Source organism: Ochotona princeps, chromosome 11, assembly GCF_030435755.1.
Source record: "Ochotona princeps isolate mOchPri1 chromosome 11, mOchPri1.hap1, whole genome shotgun sequence".
NCBI classification, from domain to species: domain Eukaryota; kingdom Metazoa; phylum Chordata; class Mammalia; order Lagomorpha; family Ochotonidae; genus Ochotona; species Ochotona princeps.
Window position 1 is genome coordinate 70338859 of NC_080842.1, and position 15830 is coordinate 70354688.

At 53.6% G+C, this 15830-nt stretch overlaps 1 protein-coding gene across 1 annotated transcript in view; it reads left to right on the forward strand.

Moving 5' to 3' along the window:
* The first annotated feature begins 12024 nt into the window (after positions 1–12024).
* The window catches only part of SLC2A9 (solute carrier family 2 member 9), an 80126-nt gene continuing 76320 nt past the window's right edge, over positions 12025–15830 (forward strand). The window contains exon 1 of the mRNA XM_004579353.2: positions 12025–12125. Coding sequence (XP_004579410.2) covers positions 12063–12125 — 63 coding nt within the window. The 5' untranslated portion in view covers positions 12025–12062. The remainder of the gene's footprint in view (positions 12126–15830) is intronic.

The window sequence follows — 15830 nt, forward strand, 5'->3', positions numbered from 1 at the left end:
AGCCTCCTTCTGCTGGGCTTCACCTCCCTGTGTGCTGTTATGTCATGATCAGAAACATTCTCTGTTGTCTCTGTAAAAATAAGACAGTCCCAGTCGCTAAGCTGCTGAATCCCACACCGGAGTGCCTGGGATCCCAGCTCAGGCACACCCTGGAGGGCAGCGCTCTTGGCTCAAAGTGAGTGGTTCCCGAGTACCCACATGGGCAACCAGGATTGAGTTTCCTGCTCCTGCTTTCTGTTCCAGCCCCACCTCAGCTCTCCTGGGCATGTGGAGAATAAACCAGTGGATGGAAACTCTCCTCTCACACTTCAAAAACAGATTTCAAACAAGTCAGGAGAATGCGTAAAGCTGCAGTGAACCCAGCTCAAAAAACCAATCTGTACATCCTGAGCTGCTCCCGCTGTGCTGGAGCAGGGGGCGCCTTCGTTACTTTGAGGACCAACTAGTACATCGGCTTGCGCCATAGCTGGTCCAGAAATGGGAAGTCAATGAGATTGGATCAATTAATGATGTGGCCTGTTTTGTTTTGTCTTTTTAAACTGTCCACAGCTCTCATGCAATTGGGCTTTGCCAAGAACTAAAGGTCATGGGCTAGCCTGTTAACTGTGCAAACAACCACTTCATGAAAACCTGATCTCTCTAACTGATTGAAACGTGGCCCCCTGAGCCCGGTGAGACTTCACGGCTTTGTTTTATAACCTTGGGAGAGTTTTATAACCTTGGGAGAGTTTTATAACCCAAGGGGCAGTTTAGGACCGAGTGAAAGTGGAGAGACCAGGTCGCTTACAGGGTGACTTACGACTTAAGCGCACTTGATCTCCGAGGCCACACATCTGGAAGTTTCTTCTTCGCTGCTGTTAACGCCCAATGGGGGTCCCTGGCTCCTCAACTCAAGCCTGCTGGAGGGCAGGACAGGGCTGCCGCATGCTTGGCTCCGCCCTAGTGGAGAAACCAGAGGCTCTGAGCCCAGAAGTTGTGCTAAACGTCAGGCCTTGGGAGTGCACCCCTGGTGTCCAGATCTCTACCTGGGGGTTTAAGAACAATCCTGGTGGGCAGTCACAGAGGAGATCATGGGATACACGAGAAAAGAGGGTGGGGTTAATGGGTGGGAGAGGCTCAGTACAAGACAATGTCTTTTAAAGCTTCATTTGTTTATTTAAAAGGCAGATTTACAGAGCAAGAGAGGGATACAGAGAGAGAACTTCTATCTGTTGAAACACTCTGCAAATGCAAGCTAGTCTGAAGGCAGGAACTAGGAGCTTCTTCTGGGTCTCCCACATGGTTACAGGGATCCAAGCACTTGGGCCGTCCTCCAGTGCCTTCCCAGGTGCATTAGCAGGCAGCTGGATCAGAAGTGGAACCGCTGGGACTAGAACTGGTATCCATACGGGATGCCAGCGCCTCAGGCAGAGACTCAACTTGCCAGGCCCCAGGACTCTGTCTTTTCCTGGACTCCAGCCACAAAGACTGGGAGGGCCATTCCGTCTCGTCCAGGGTTTCTCACAGCATGGACGCTGGAATGACTTTTGATAGTTTGTAAGTGAGCATTTGTGTTTCTGCTGTGTCCACTTTTAGAGATGTTTTAGGTCCACACCCTAACTGAGAGAAGCATAGAGATTCTGGCCCTGAACATGGGTCCCCACCCCCACTATCAATGACCCTCCCCCAGGTGGCGCCCTTGTTGGGCTGCATAGCCACAGGTGTGCGCCGACAGACACAGTCACCCAGTGTCCCCAGGGTATGTGGAGTTCCTGCCCAAAGCCCTGTGGGTCCAGGCAAATGTGCAATGACAGGTGTCCATCCCGACAGTGCCATGAAGCACGTCAGGGATTTGTTTTTGACAAATAATGGTATTCAAATGAAGTCATGTCCCAAAGGTCATGGACAATGGAATGGAAAGTTTGTTTTGCTGCAAAAAGTATTTGAAAGCATGCATGAGAGGGAGGGTTTTTTTTTTTTTTTAATTTGTAAAAATGGAAGCCAGCATGGTGTAGTGTGCTAATGATGCATCTGCAGTGCCTGCATCCCATATGGGCACTGGTTCATGTCCCAGCTGCTCCACTTTCAGTCTAGCTCCCTGATCATGGCCTGGGAAAGCAGAGCGTGGCCCAAGTCCTTGAGCCCTGTGCTCACATGAGGGACAGCAAGCAAGAAGCCCCATAGGTCAGTAACTCTCTGTCCAGCTGAAACGACTTTCTTTGGCCACTATGAGCATCCCTTTCTCTTGCCCTTTGTGTGTGGATATATGTATTTTTGGCTATGTATTTTTTATATATTTGATTTCACATGCATCATTACTTATGTGGCACCCTTGAACAAGTCCCACACCTTAACAACTGCCCAGGGAACTTTTAAGAAACTTCTCTCACCTCCAGATGGGCCTGGCTTTGGAATTGCATACAATATTCTCCGGGTGACATTGGTGAACAGAGGAGCCCAGGCTTGCTGTCAGGATTGCTGGCTTAGGATGAAACTAATCTAAAAAGAGAGAGGAGATGGTACCTCATAGGTATGATCAGAAGGCCAGAGGAGGTGTGGGCGATACTTCAAGGAGATGGTTTTTGGGAGGCTAGACACCAGGACCACCTGAGGATCCTGCCTGTACTCGTCACTGTTCTAACAACTCCAGTCCTAGACCTGAGCTGTCTGCACTCAGAAAACATCTGTTAAGTGATAAACACAACCCACTGTACCTTAAAGTTCTTAGTGTGTCTGTTTCCCTCCCATAATTGGGAGTGCTTTCTGAGAGGGACTTCATCTGGTTCATTTCTGCATCCCTAGCAATGATGTGGGGGGCCTGGCACTTAGCAGATCCTCAGGAAATCTTTGTTGAGTGGTTGGCTGGCTGGCTGGCTGGCTGGTTGGGTGGATAGATGGATGTATGAATGGATGGATGGACAAATGGACAGATGGTACATGGATGGACAGATGGATTGGTAAATGGAAGGAAGGATGGATGGATAAATGGGTGGATGGAGGTGGATGGATGAGTAGAAGGAAGAATGAATGTACTATTATGGGATGCAGCCAGTCATAGCCAGCACCCATTGAAATTTGGCTGTGTCCCTTATCCTCTGTCCTGAAGGTGGGTCCTAACAGCAATGGAATGATAATTCCATCCTCTACCACTTCCCCCACATCCTAATTTAGCCAGGATATTGGATGCAGACAAATCCAATTAGTCTAGACATTTTTGGCTACAAGCCCAGTTCCTGTCCCTGCCATCTCAATGAACACTAATCAACTCCTTAGCCCGCAACACTTAGGTATTCGCTCCTGCCCACCCGTGATTCACTTATCAACTGAGAGGGGACAGTATTGAATTGTCGTGTAACCACTCACCTCACAAGCCCCTTTAAAAGGCCCATGAAGCAGGGGCTCTCACTCTCTTTCTGGCCAGGTGCTTCCATTACTCTGGCACCTCGACTCTTGGCTGACCCAGGACAGGTAATCCCCTGAGCATGGTCCCTGTGTATTGTTTCGATGAGGCAATGGTCATAATAAGGTTTCTGGTTTGTGTACTCTCGGGAGTTCCAGGAGGGGTGAGGCCTGGCAGTAGCGGAATGTGGGCAGAGAAGCCAGGGAAAGGTGAATGTCTGCAGCTTTGTGAGTGTGTCCAGGTTCTTTGTGAGTGTGTCCCGGTTCTTTGGGAGTGTGTCTCGGTTCTTTGTGAGTGTGTCCCGGTTATTTGTGAGTGTGTCCAGGTTATTTGCGAGTGTGTCCCGGTTATTTGTGAGTGTGTCCCGGTTATTCATTGCATGTCTCTTAGGATAACTTGTATTGGAAGCTGGGACATAGGTTTTCAGCTTAATGGATAGACTTAAGGATAATGACCATTTGTTCCTTTGGGAATTATAATTCATTGGGTTATGACTGGTTGGATTGCCGTATGGACTTGTGATTTGGTATTGTGTTCTATTATCACCAAGCTTAGTTAACAAAGACTCCTTAACAAACCTTAGACATATCTGGTGTGATCTAGCTTGCACCCTGCAACAGTACAGAAAAACCTCTTGATGGAGCCTCCACATTTGGAGCACTTGTCCCAGAGCCATGGCAATGACTGGGAGCAATGAGCAGGGCAGTCCAGAGGAGCCCAGGCTTGCTGTCGGTGGCGCCCCTGCTTAGCAGGAAGCCCCTTCTTCCAGGCCACTACCAGTAGGTGCTTTCCATCCTGGAGGCAAGGATGTGGACCCCAGGGCTTCTGCCTGCACAGACAACAGGAGTGTCTGCTGCTTGGAGAGTCATTGTGGCTCTTCCACACACAGCCTGGGTTTGAACCTTGGCGTGCAGCCAGGACAGGGAGGTGGGGCAGCTGCAGGGGGCCTCATGGGCAGGGGCCCCTGATACTTCACTGAGCTGAAAGAAGGTCATTTTGTCTTAAGCATCAGGAGACAGCAGGGGGCAGGAAGGCCTTAGAGACCTGCTGAGCAAGGATTAGGTGGAATCTGTCAGTTTCGCTTCCCCTGTTTACTCCTTGGGAGGAAGTGAGCTCATGGACTTTGTCACTCCTGTTCTCAAATAAGCACAGCAGACTCATCAGTTCATTTCATTAAGTGGCATATTGATTTCCTTCCACCCTTTCTCTGCTAATTAAATAATTTAACATGTTGGTTGAGCCTCAGCTGTTTTCCAGGCTCCACTCCAGGTGCTACACGTGGCAGTGGACATCGCCCGGCCAGCTGGGATTCGAGGGGGAACAGCTGCAGTCGGGGTAAGGGAGCAATGGAGGAGTAAATAGAGCCCTGGTGGCAACGAGGGGCCAGTACCCCAGCTCCAGGGGGGGGCAGAGGGCAGGCAGAGGATGGGAGCTGTCACTGTGGTGGAGGTGTGGCATGCAGCCATTGCCCACACTTCTGAGACAGGGCTGCCAGGGATTCCTGGGGGTGAGGGGCAGAAGCAAGAGAGCGGGGGAGCAGAGCATTGGATGAGGGTGATCGTTGGGTCATTGTAGGCCTTGGTAGGAGTTAGCCGTCAGAGGAACCAGCCCCAACCTCCAGGACCGGGGCCTCGGCAGGTGCAGGTCTGACAATGGGGAGAGCGGCAGCGCTGTTTGCTAGGGAAGGGCTGGCCTTGGACACGCTGGGTCTGAGAGCCTCTGACTCCCTGGAGCAGAGTTGCTGAGCATACAAAGGGGACCATACTGGCCCAGCAGAAGATGGTCCTTAAGGCCCGGCTGTGCCAGACCAGACTGAGCCAACTCAGCTTTGCTTGGTCCCATTCACTCACCCAGTCTGAGCTTCCTGACTCAAATGTGCTAGGGCCAATGTCACGTGGGCCAGCTGAGAGGTGGAACACGGGTCTGGGCCGAGACAGAAATGTGGGAGCCTTCAGCAAACAGATGGGAACAGAGCCACAGACTAGACAAGCTGCCCCGGGCAGTAAGCCCAGGAGGGAGAGGGGGAGGAGGAGGAAGAGGAGGAGGAAGAGTCCCTGAAGGAGGCGGGGAAGGCAGCCAATGAGACAGGAGGAGAACCAAGAAGCTGAAAGCCCCAGAGGCCATCGCTGGGTGAGAGTGGAGCCGGAGAAGGTAGGGAAACGGTGCAGGTAGGGAAACGGTGCAGGTAGGGAAACGGTGCAGGTAGCCAAGCCCCACCAAGGGGTAAGGGACAAGGACATCAGGCTGGAGGTTTCCACAGCCTTGCAAATGTCTGCTTCCTTCCCCAGCAGCCCCACCGGCCCAGCCAGCAGTGGGAATGCCCTTTCCCCTCTCTTGCCTCTGCATCACCTCTTCCAGGAAGCCTGCCAGGTCTGCCTCACCAGACCCATGGACTCAACCCCCAGCTTGCTGTTCATGTGTTGAGAGGTCTTGGGTGAATTAGCAGCCTTTCCACGCCTCAGTTCCTCATCTGTGAAAGGAGGAACAGTGGCTTTGGAGGGTTGCTGTGGAGTTTGGCGGAGGTTCACGCATGGGCAGCGCATAGCTGGCCCTGCCACTTGGAGCAGTATTTTCACCGCTGCCGCCCAACACCAACACAGCCTGCTCATAGGTGCCTCCTTCCCCAGATGCCACCACTGACCCTTCCTGCCTTGTGGCTCCCTGATCCCTCTGCACTTGCTGGGGCCTGTTCAGGAGATGCTCTGTGCTCTGGCTCTGAGTGCAGCTGGGTGTTGGGTTCACTGGGGGCCTGCAGAGGATCCCTCCCTCCCAGGGCTCCATTGTGCGGTTGTCCAGATGGGCCCTTCCTGGATCTGTTGGCTAGAGCCTGCTGTGCAGCCTGTCCTCCACCTGCCAGTCACCTGCTGAGTCTCTGTGGGAGCAGCAAGGTTGTTGAGACCAGCTTGGGCCACCCAAGGCTGCTGTGCTGAGTGGGGCAGGGCAGGCCTGAGCAAGCTCCCGACGAACGGCTAAGTATAGCTTTGGATCTTAGAGTCTCTGAATTTGATGAGGGAGTGACTTGCATCTGTTAAAAATAGCTGCAGCCTGTGTGCTTCTGCTGGGTGCTAGGGGTTAAGTCTGCTCATGGAGATGCCAGCCCTGTGCTGCAGGCAGAGAGCCGGGCCCTGACAGGTTGATTAAGTTGCCCGAGGTCACACAGCTGACAGCAGAGTCAGGATTTGAACTTGAGTCTCTGTGGGTGCCAAAGCTTCACTGGTCCTGTTCCAACCAAATTGGGGAGCAAGAGGGGAGGGTCTGAATTCCAGAACCCCAAACTTTAACTTGTCAACCAGAAATGCTTGAGGAAGCCTCAGCTACTGAGTTCGTGAAGTTTCCTGATCACAAAGGATTCCCACGCTTTGTCCTTCTGTCTCTTCGCGCCTGAGTTGCCAAGCCCCTCTCGGGATTGGGTTGTGGTCCTGCGGGAGGCTGCTCCACGGAGAGAGGAAGCTGGCACCTGTGACTGCCCCACTGGCAAGGGCCACATGGACGGCCACGTTCACGATTAAAGCCACTGGTGCGGAGCTGGACTCGCTGTGGTGGAGAAGGGTGGGAGGAGGCTCGTCACCGGCCAAGGGAAGCTGCTTCCGAGGCCACTCGAGCGGGGGAGACCCCAGTCGGCATTTTGATATAGCAAGTCAGGCAGTTTGTTCAGCAATCAAACACTCATCGAGTGCTTAGTGTGTGCTGGGTCCTACTCTGAAGAGGCAGCAGTAGACAAAACTTTTTCATGAAGTTAGAATCTGAAGAGCTGGCCTGGCGTTTGGCTCAGAGTGTTAAGCCCCTGCCTGCAATTCCTTCATCATGTATCAGAGATCAATTTGAGCCCTAGCTACTCCATTTCTATTCCAGCTACCAGATGCTGGGGCCTCTGCCGTCCACACGGGAGACTCAGATGACTTCTGGCTTGGTCTGTCATGACCCTGGCCATTGTGGCCATTTGGGGAGTGAACTGGTAGAAGGAAGGTCTTTTCCCTTCTCTCTGTCACTTTGCCTTTAAAATAAATTTAAAAACAATTTAATCCTATGCAACAAGACTGATATAAAAACCAATGGACAAGTTAAGGGCAGACATTAAGTAGGCTGAAGCAAACAAAAGGGGATGCAATAGATACACTAGAGCAAGGGAGAGGGAAGCGGGAGACGGGAAGGAGAGAAACCAGCAGGAAGGGAGGGAGGGAGGAAGAAGAGGGAGGAGATAGTCAAAGAGGAAGAAGAGGGAGGCAGAGAGGAGCCCTTTGGGGCGTAGCCAGGAGCTGTGGGAAGCAGTTTTTTGAAGGAGGCACCCGAGGGAAGACCCAGGGCAGGGTGAGGCAGCTACCGGCTCTGGGAGGAGGTTTGGGGTGAAGGCTGGGAGCGGAGCCAAGTGCTGAGGCAGGAGGACGGCGTGACTCTGGGCTGTGGCTACGCAGGCTGGACTGGGCTCTGGGACTGCCACCCGGGTTCCAGGTGGAGAGCTGCATGTTGTGACATTTCTAGGGATACTGCTGGATGGTGATTCCTCCGGGTGACAGACACCCAAGTGAGCGCTGACGGGCGGCATCTGCCCCAGGTATAAACCCAAGTGGAGTGGCTGAGAGCTCTGGCGCTTTGGACAGGCAGCAGGAGGGAAGCCATGGGATTGGAACAGTCTTGGCTTTTGCGGCTGAGAACCTGGGAGGAGCCTAAGAGTGGGAGCAGCTGGAGGAAGAAGAGGTTGGTTGGGGATACAGGAGGCAGAGCTTTGGGCTTGCTGTGTTTGAGAAACATGAAACCAAGGCAGGCACTGACGGGCAGGGGGACCTGTGGTCTGGCTCTCAGGGAAGCTCCGAGTAGAGTAGAGGGACCAGATGTGGGGTTAAGCAGCACACAGATGGGTGGAAAGCTATGTACCTGGAGGGAGTCCCCCTTAAAGACAAGGGGACAAAGAGAAGGGGGCTTGGTGTTGAGCCGTGGGGAATTCCAGCACAAGGGATCCGGCAGGTGAGTCAGTAGAGGAAAGCCAGCCATTGTGGTGGCTAAAAGCCAGGAGGAGGAAGTTTCTAGAAGGAAGAGGCATGGTCCTTTGCAAAGGGAGGTTGCAGTTGGCAAGAAGTGGCATCCTCATTTGTTGTGGCTGACAGGAGGGTGGGAGGTGACAAGTGGGGACAATTGATTCTCTTTGGAATCACTTTCCCATAACAGAAAGCAGGCAACAGGAGGCTGTGGGTTCAGACAGCTTGAGGATTTTCGTTTAACCTCAATGCAATCACATTGCATGAAATTGACCATGTTAAAGCAGACATTTTGGTGTCATTTAGTACATGCACTGTTTCGGTATCATACAAACACCAACTCTCTCTGTTTCCAGGGCATTCCCTTCACTCCAGGGGGCAACAATTCCCATGCTGGGATCCTGAAGGCTGCCCACTGCTCCCAGACCTGGGCACCCACTAATTGCTCTGTCTTGGAGGATTTGCCAGTTCTGAACACTTTCGCAGACATGGAATGTTACTGGCTGTGGCTTTGTCCACCTCCCACAGTGAACACAGTGGTTCTAGAGACCCTGGTGATGCGGCAGGTGGCCAGGACTTTATCCAACTGCAGGAGGCCATTCTGTTTTTCATCTCAGCAACAATGACAAGGGCCGTGGCTTGGCACCTCCAGGTGATGCTGACAGAGCCCACCCTCAACCTGCCATCTGGACTGGGGACCCCATCTGCCCACATTCCTCTGCACCTGCTTCACAGCCCTTCTCCATCAGTTCTCTCAGCCTTCTGGGGCACAAAGCGGGGATACAGGAGGGCTAGTTCTATGCTGATCACAGTCTCAGGAGGCCGAGCCAAGGTCAGTCCTTTAGTCAGCCGTGGCTTGCTGGGATTCCTGGTACAGAATATGTTGACTCAGCCCTGGGCGTGTTTCTGATAAGCAGAGGCAGGAGGCATCAATTGAGGGCCGTTAATCATTCATCACTTATGAAGATGGGCATCAGATAGTGTTGATGGTAGCAGCTGGAAGCAGGTGTAATGATTAACGCCGCTTGCTTTTCCAGGTTCACGTCTGATCGCATCAGCAGGCCACCCATCTGCAAAGCCTATTGTTCTGGAGCAGGTGCAGGCAGCTGTGGGGCACCGGTGAGTGATGTGCACAGACCTGGGGCTGTGTCAGGGGGATCCAGCAGTGACCAGGCTGCTGGAGCAGCTGGGACAGGGCCGGCTCTGGAAATCAGCTACACAGGCTCCTGGTGCAGCTGCAGTGAGAGTGCCCATGGACAGTGCGTCGAGTCGGTGGGACAAGCAGGGGCCAAAGAGTGGAATCAGCTGGCTGCGGCTGCTCTCTGGTGCCGCATCATCCGGGATCCTCTCTTCCTCCCTCCCACACTCTTCCTTCTGTCCTCACTTCTTCTCCTTCCTCTTCTTCCTTCTGTTCTTACCCCTCGCCCCTAACGCTGTTCTACTTTTCACATACACGCTCTTTCTTTTTTCTTCTTCTTCCTTTTTTTTTTTTTTTAGTTTTACTTATTTATTTATATTTGAATGTCAGAGTGGCACAGACACCACAGAGGGCGGGAGGGGGGCTTCCACCTACTGGTTCACTCCCCAGACGGCCACAGCAGCCAGAGCTGGGTGCATGGGTTACCACCGGCTCTGTCTCCGGTTGGACTGCTTCTTGAGCGCCCTTCTTCCTTCCAGCTGCCCACTTGGCACTTCCGCCTCGGTGCCTCGTTAAACAGCTGGATCTGGAGCTCAGAACGTTTGGCTCCTCCTGCCCAGATCTGCTGCGTTCTGGATCTTCTCTGCAGTTAGCATGGTGACACTGCTCCATGTAAACTAGAATGAGGAGGAATCCCAGAGGCAGGCAGCATGCTGGCCCACCCCGTGCAGTGTGCTGATGGGACTCCTCTCTGGCCAGTCGGCTATGGACCCTGAGACTGAGGCTAATGGGAATGATGCCGAGATACAGAATCAATAGGGTGTGCGTGAGGCACTTCAGAACACCTATAGAAAAAAATGGAGTTAAAAGATACACTTCTTTTGGTGTGGAAAAAAAAAAAACTCCTAAAATCCATGCATGTTTTCTTCATCACAAATGATTCTCTTGAACTTTTTAAAGACCCCTTTTCGGGCTGGCACTCTGGTTTAGCAGGCTAATTCTCCATCTTTAAGTGCCAGCATGTTATGTGGGTGCCAGTTCATGTCCCGGCTGCTCCACTTTCCAAACCAGCTCCTTGCTGACAACCTGGGAAAACAGTGGAGGATGGTCCAAGTCCTTGGAACTGTACACCCACATGGGAAACCCTGAGGGGGCTCCTGGCTCCTGGCATCAGAGCTGCTTGGCTCCTGCGCTGCAGTCATTTAGGGAGTGAACCAGTGGATGGAAGATCTTTCTCTCTGTAAATCTGCCTTTCCAATAGTAATAAATAAAGTTTTTAAAAAGAACCCTTGTATGCACGTACAATCTATCTATCTGCCTATCATCAATCCACCCGTATTTATGATAAGGAATTGGCTATGTGCTCATGGGAGCTGGCAAACTCAAAGTCACAGGCAGGCCACCAGACTAGAAATGCCAGCAAGTTTGACCTTGCAGCCTTAGTTCGCCAGCTGGAAACTCAGCAGAATTGCCGGAGGCCAGCTGTCTTCCTCTTTGGTCTTTGGTCTTTAAGGTCTTTGGGTGAGGTGCACGCCCAATACAGTCACCTGCTCTGCATGAAGTCAGGGCAGGACCAGTGCTCATCCAATCCCCCAGATATCTCCCCAAGGACCCCCAGACCACCCTCCAGATGTTTGGCCAAGCAACTGGGCACCACAGACTAGACCGCTTTTATTCCTGCTTTAGGCTACATTTTTATAGAGTAGATGGGCCAAAGACTTTAGGTTTTGTTATGGTTCTTTTTTTAAGATGTATTTTTACTATTTTTATTTGGAAGTCAGATATACAGAGAAGAGGAGAGACAGAGAGGAAGATCTTGAGTTCGTTGATCACTGCCCAAGCGGCCACAACGGCCGGAGCTGAGCCAGTCAGGAGCCAGGAGCTTCTTCCGGGTCTCCCACGCGGGTGCAGGGTCCCAAGGCTCTGGGCCGTCCTCGACTGCTTTTCCAGGCCACAAGCAGGAAGCTGGATGGAAAGCAGGGCGGCTGGGATTAGAACCGGTGCCCATATGGGATCCCGGTGTGTGTGAGGTGAGGACTTTAGCTGCTAGGCTACCACACTGGGCCCAACTTTTGTTATGGTTCTAGAAGCATATTCCCAAACTCTAGAAAAAGCTGTGTAATTTTCCACTTCCATCACACCAGCAACTCTGCTAAGAGTTTTAGTAATTAGTCCCAGGTTGGCCAGTGAGCTTTCACTTTAATTTACACTCATTATATCTTCTCATCGTGGAGACAGATGGCCTAGTGCTTCCAATATGTACTCCATCATAAGAACTACTTTCTGAATGAGAATGTTCTGGAGAGTGACCCGTGACCCGTGAAAACCACTTCTCACAAATGGGGAAATTGAGGCCCGAGAGGGGAAGGGAAATGCCCAGGTCTCCAGGGACCCTGGAGTCCACGGGAGACTGGTGCTCTGTGCCCTGCTGTGTCCTTCATGGCAGAGCTCTCAAAGCCCGGCTGAGGCCCCTCCTCTCACCCCGCGCCCACGACAGCAAGTCTCTAACGATCTCCTCCTTGCTCTCAGGAGCAGCAGCTGCAACAAAATCCCCAAGTCGGAAAAATCAATCATGAAGTTCAGCGAAAAGGACCCAGCTGAAAACAAAGAGAGCCATGCAGCAAAAAATAAAACGGTCAGTTCTGGTTTGTCTCTCTGTCCCTCTGTGGATGTTCTGGTGGCCCAGGCTGTCCTTCCTCTGGGGAGTGAGGATTAGCGGGAAAGAGTGTGTGAACCGCAGTGTGACAGGGCAATGCTTGGGAGCCTGATGGTGTCCATGTTACCTCCCCACTGTAGGCTTTCTCCACTGGGGTACATTAGTGATCGTGGAAACCCATTCCCCATCCCATCCCAAGGCCCAACCCACTTGCCCCTTCCCCCAGGAAGTCTTCAGCCACAAGAGAGACCTCAGGCTCTGTCTTTAAAACCAATCCAAGATCCAGCAGCCAGAAGATACCCCCTGTGTGCTGAAGCTATCCCTGGGTCTCCTGTGTGGCTCTCCTGGTCACACCAAGTCACCTCCCCCACTTCACAGAGCAGGGGCTGAGGCTCAGGGAGAGATGGAATCACCTCTCCAAGGCTGTGCAGCTAGGACAAGGTGGTCCTCCTTGTGTCTCATCCCCTGTGATGGCCACCATGACTCAGAAGTAAAGTCGCCCATGTTAGTCATCAGCCTGTATGTGGCAGGACAGAGCTCACAGGCCTGGTCACCAGCTGGTAACATGAACATCATTGTCCCCAAATAGGTGTGCAGTGGAGGTTCAGAGAGGTGAAGCCACCTTCCTTAGGTCACTCAGCGAAATGGAAGAACCATGTGAATCAGACAGCATTTCTAGGTGGGCACTGGTTCTTTCCTTTCTACCCACATTGTGTGGAGCAAGCATTCACTGTCTATGACTGAAGGAGTAGTCATTTTACACATTGCTAAAATGATATTCAGTAGAAACCATGCCCTTTCCCCAACCCTTCCCGGCTGGAGAATTTTCACCTTGTTCAAGCCAACGTTCAAGCCTGTGGAAATCATCCTGCGTTCCATTCCAGAAGCATCTGCTGGGCTCCCCTAGCCAGGCAGGAGGGAGGCCTCAGGAACAGAGGCACAGGACCCCATGAGCTCAGGAGCAGAGGCGCAGGACCCCATGAGCTCAGGAGCAGAGGCGCAGGACCCCATGAGCTCAGGAGCAGAGGCGCAGGGCCCCATGAGCTCAGGAGCAGAGGCGCAGGGCCCCATGAGCTCAGGAGCAGAGGCGCAGGGCCCCATGAGCTCAGGAGCAGAGGCGCAGGGCCCCATGAGCTCAGGAGCAGAGGCGCAGGACCCCATGAGCTCAGGAGCAGAGGCGCAGGGCCCCATGAGCTCAGGAGCAGAGGCGCAGGGCCCCATGAGCTCAGGAGCAGAGGCGCAGGGCCCCATGAGCTCAGGAGCAGAGGCGCAGGGCCCCATGAGCTCAGGAGCAGAGGCGCAGGGCCCCATGAGCTCAGGAGCAGAGGCGCAGGGCCCCATGAGCTCAGGAGCAGAGGCGCAGGGCCCCATGAGCTCAGGAGCAGAGGCGCAGGGCCCCATGAGCTCAGGAGCAGAGGCGCAGGGCCCCATGAGCTCAGGAGCAGAGGCGCAGGGCCCCATGAGCTCAGGAGCAGAGGCGCAGGGCCCCATGAGCTCAGGAGCAGAGGCGCAGGGCCCCATGAGCTCAGGAGCAGAGGCGCAGGGCCCCATGAGCTTTCTAGGCCCACCATGATACAGTAGCATGCGTGGAACAACAGAAACATCTTTCTGACTATTCCAGAAGCCCAAGTCCAAGAGCGAGACGCCAACAGGTTGGTTTCTTCTGAGGTGTCGCCCGTGTACATGTCTATGTAGTCATCTCTTCTTACAATGACTCCTGTCAGACTGCTGGGGACCCATCCATGCGACCTCATCCTGCCGTAAGGAGGGAAAGGCGCTATCTCCACATGCAGTGACTTGGAGGTAAAGACTCCCACCTAGGACCCCCGGGAGTGCGGTTCAGACTGTAAGACACACACAGTTCCTGCCTTCACTGAGCTCCTGTCCACAGGGTCAGGCATGTGTGACCCCAGAGCCATGAGAAGTCAGGGAGGCTTCTTGAAGGAAGTGCAAGGATGAGCAAGTTCAGAGTCATCCGCAGGAAGGGCCTGAGCGAGGGCCAGGAGAACTTGAACGAACAAGAGCTCAGTAAATACTTGCAGATGGATATAAGTGAGGCATGAGAACATGCCAGAGCAGGCCAGACACCCGCCCAGCCCCAGAAACCCCAGGAACCTTGGCCTCATGGCCACATCCAGGACAGGAGTTAACTTTCTTGGGATTCGCCCAAAGCACAGGGCCTCAGGTTGCAGGAGACAGGAGGCAATGCTGGATGTGGAGGCGGGCTGCTCCACGCTCTCCCTGAACCTCAATTGTTCCCACGTAATCAGAACCTGGCTGACAGGGCCTGGGTGGTCCCAGAACTGTGAATGTGCATGGGAAAGTGGCGTAGACTGCGATATGGGATAGGGCTGTCACCCACTTGACGTCCACCTGTGGCTGCGTGTCAAGTTGGCCTCCTGACGCCCCAGTGCCTTCTGGATTTCCAGTCCCACTGGGGAACCATGGCTTGGTCATAGATGGGGAGAGGGGACATCTCATCTGCTCTGAGCTTCAGCCAGAGCTGGTGAGGTGTGCTGGGGAGGGTGCGCAGAAGGAAGCCAGGGCAGGGGCCTGAGAAGGAAGTAGCAGGTGCACATGCGTTCCCACAAGATGACCTCTGGTTATCCTCCATGACCAAGGATGAGGCTGTACCATCCTCCCTGACCCCCCTCCTGAGCCCTCAACACCCTCACCCACTTTACTTCCCAGCATCCTCCAGCACCCTTGCCTGCTGACCTTGGCACCACACCCTCCACTCCACACCCTACCCTGCATGCATCCACATCCAGGCTCACTGTCCTGTATGAAGCCTTCTTCCCCAGATGATTCCAGAATCCTTCCAAGATCATGCCTCCCAGGGTCATGCCCCACTCTGGCCTGGCTTGTTGTCATTCAGTGCTTCCAACTTCCAATCCTGCTCTGAGCCCACAGCTCAGTAAATGAGGCAGAGAAAATGGCTGAACACTGGTGCTAGACATAATTGGTTCTCCTAGAGGTATTTCCAACCAACTAATGCTATGCAGGATGACTTGGGAGTGCCAGCCACCCCTGGTGGAGCTGCGGAGGGTGGGGAAGTGCTGGCTTTCCTTTCTGGAAGCCTTGGCTCTGCGTTGACCATGAGCAGCACTTCCCTAGCACTGCACAGCACAAGGCTGGGTGTTCACAGGCACCTTTGACATTCGTGCTCCCAGCTTGCCAGCACAAGCCACACCCAGCCTTCAGCTTGTGCTGTCACCAAGCCCAGCTCGTAGCTTCTCAGGCTCCTGTTTTGGACCTGAGCCCTGCCCTTGCTTCTAGACATTCTGCAGGCACTAAGCAACCAAACATACCTGTGCCCCTGTCCCTGCTCCAGCCTACTGTCTGCCTCTAGGAGCCAACAACCGAGGCAACCTGTCCTAGCTGCGAGGCAATGGCTCACGCAGGGAACGGATTCCCAGGACACCCTGCGTGTCCTGGTGGGAATGATGTCTTTGTCTTCTTTGAACTCCCTGACCACCCGGGCAGACTGTCAGGAGGTGTTCCCTTGGCCAGCACGGAGGGGACAGGACAGGACAAACGCCTCTCTTTGGCACATGCTCTGGGGCCCCAGGGTGACCCACGTGAGTCAGCCAGCAGGCTGCTGGGGGCTGCATGCTTTCTAACACAGGCCCATTCAGGCAGCTCAAAGAAACTCGGTGCCTTGGCCAGGGAACACACAGTGGC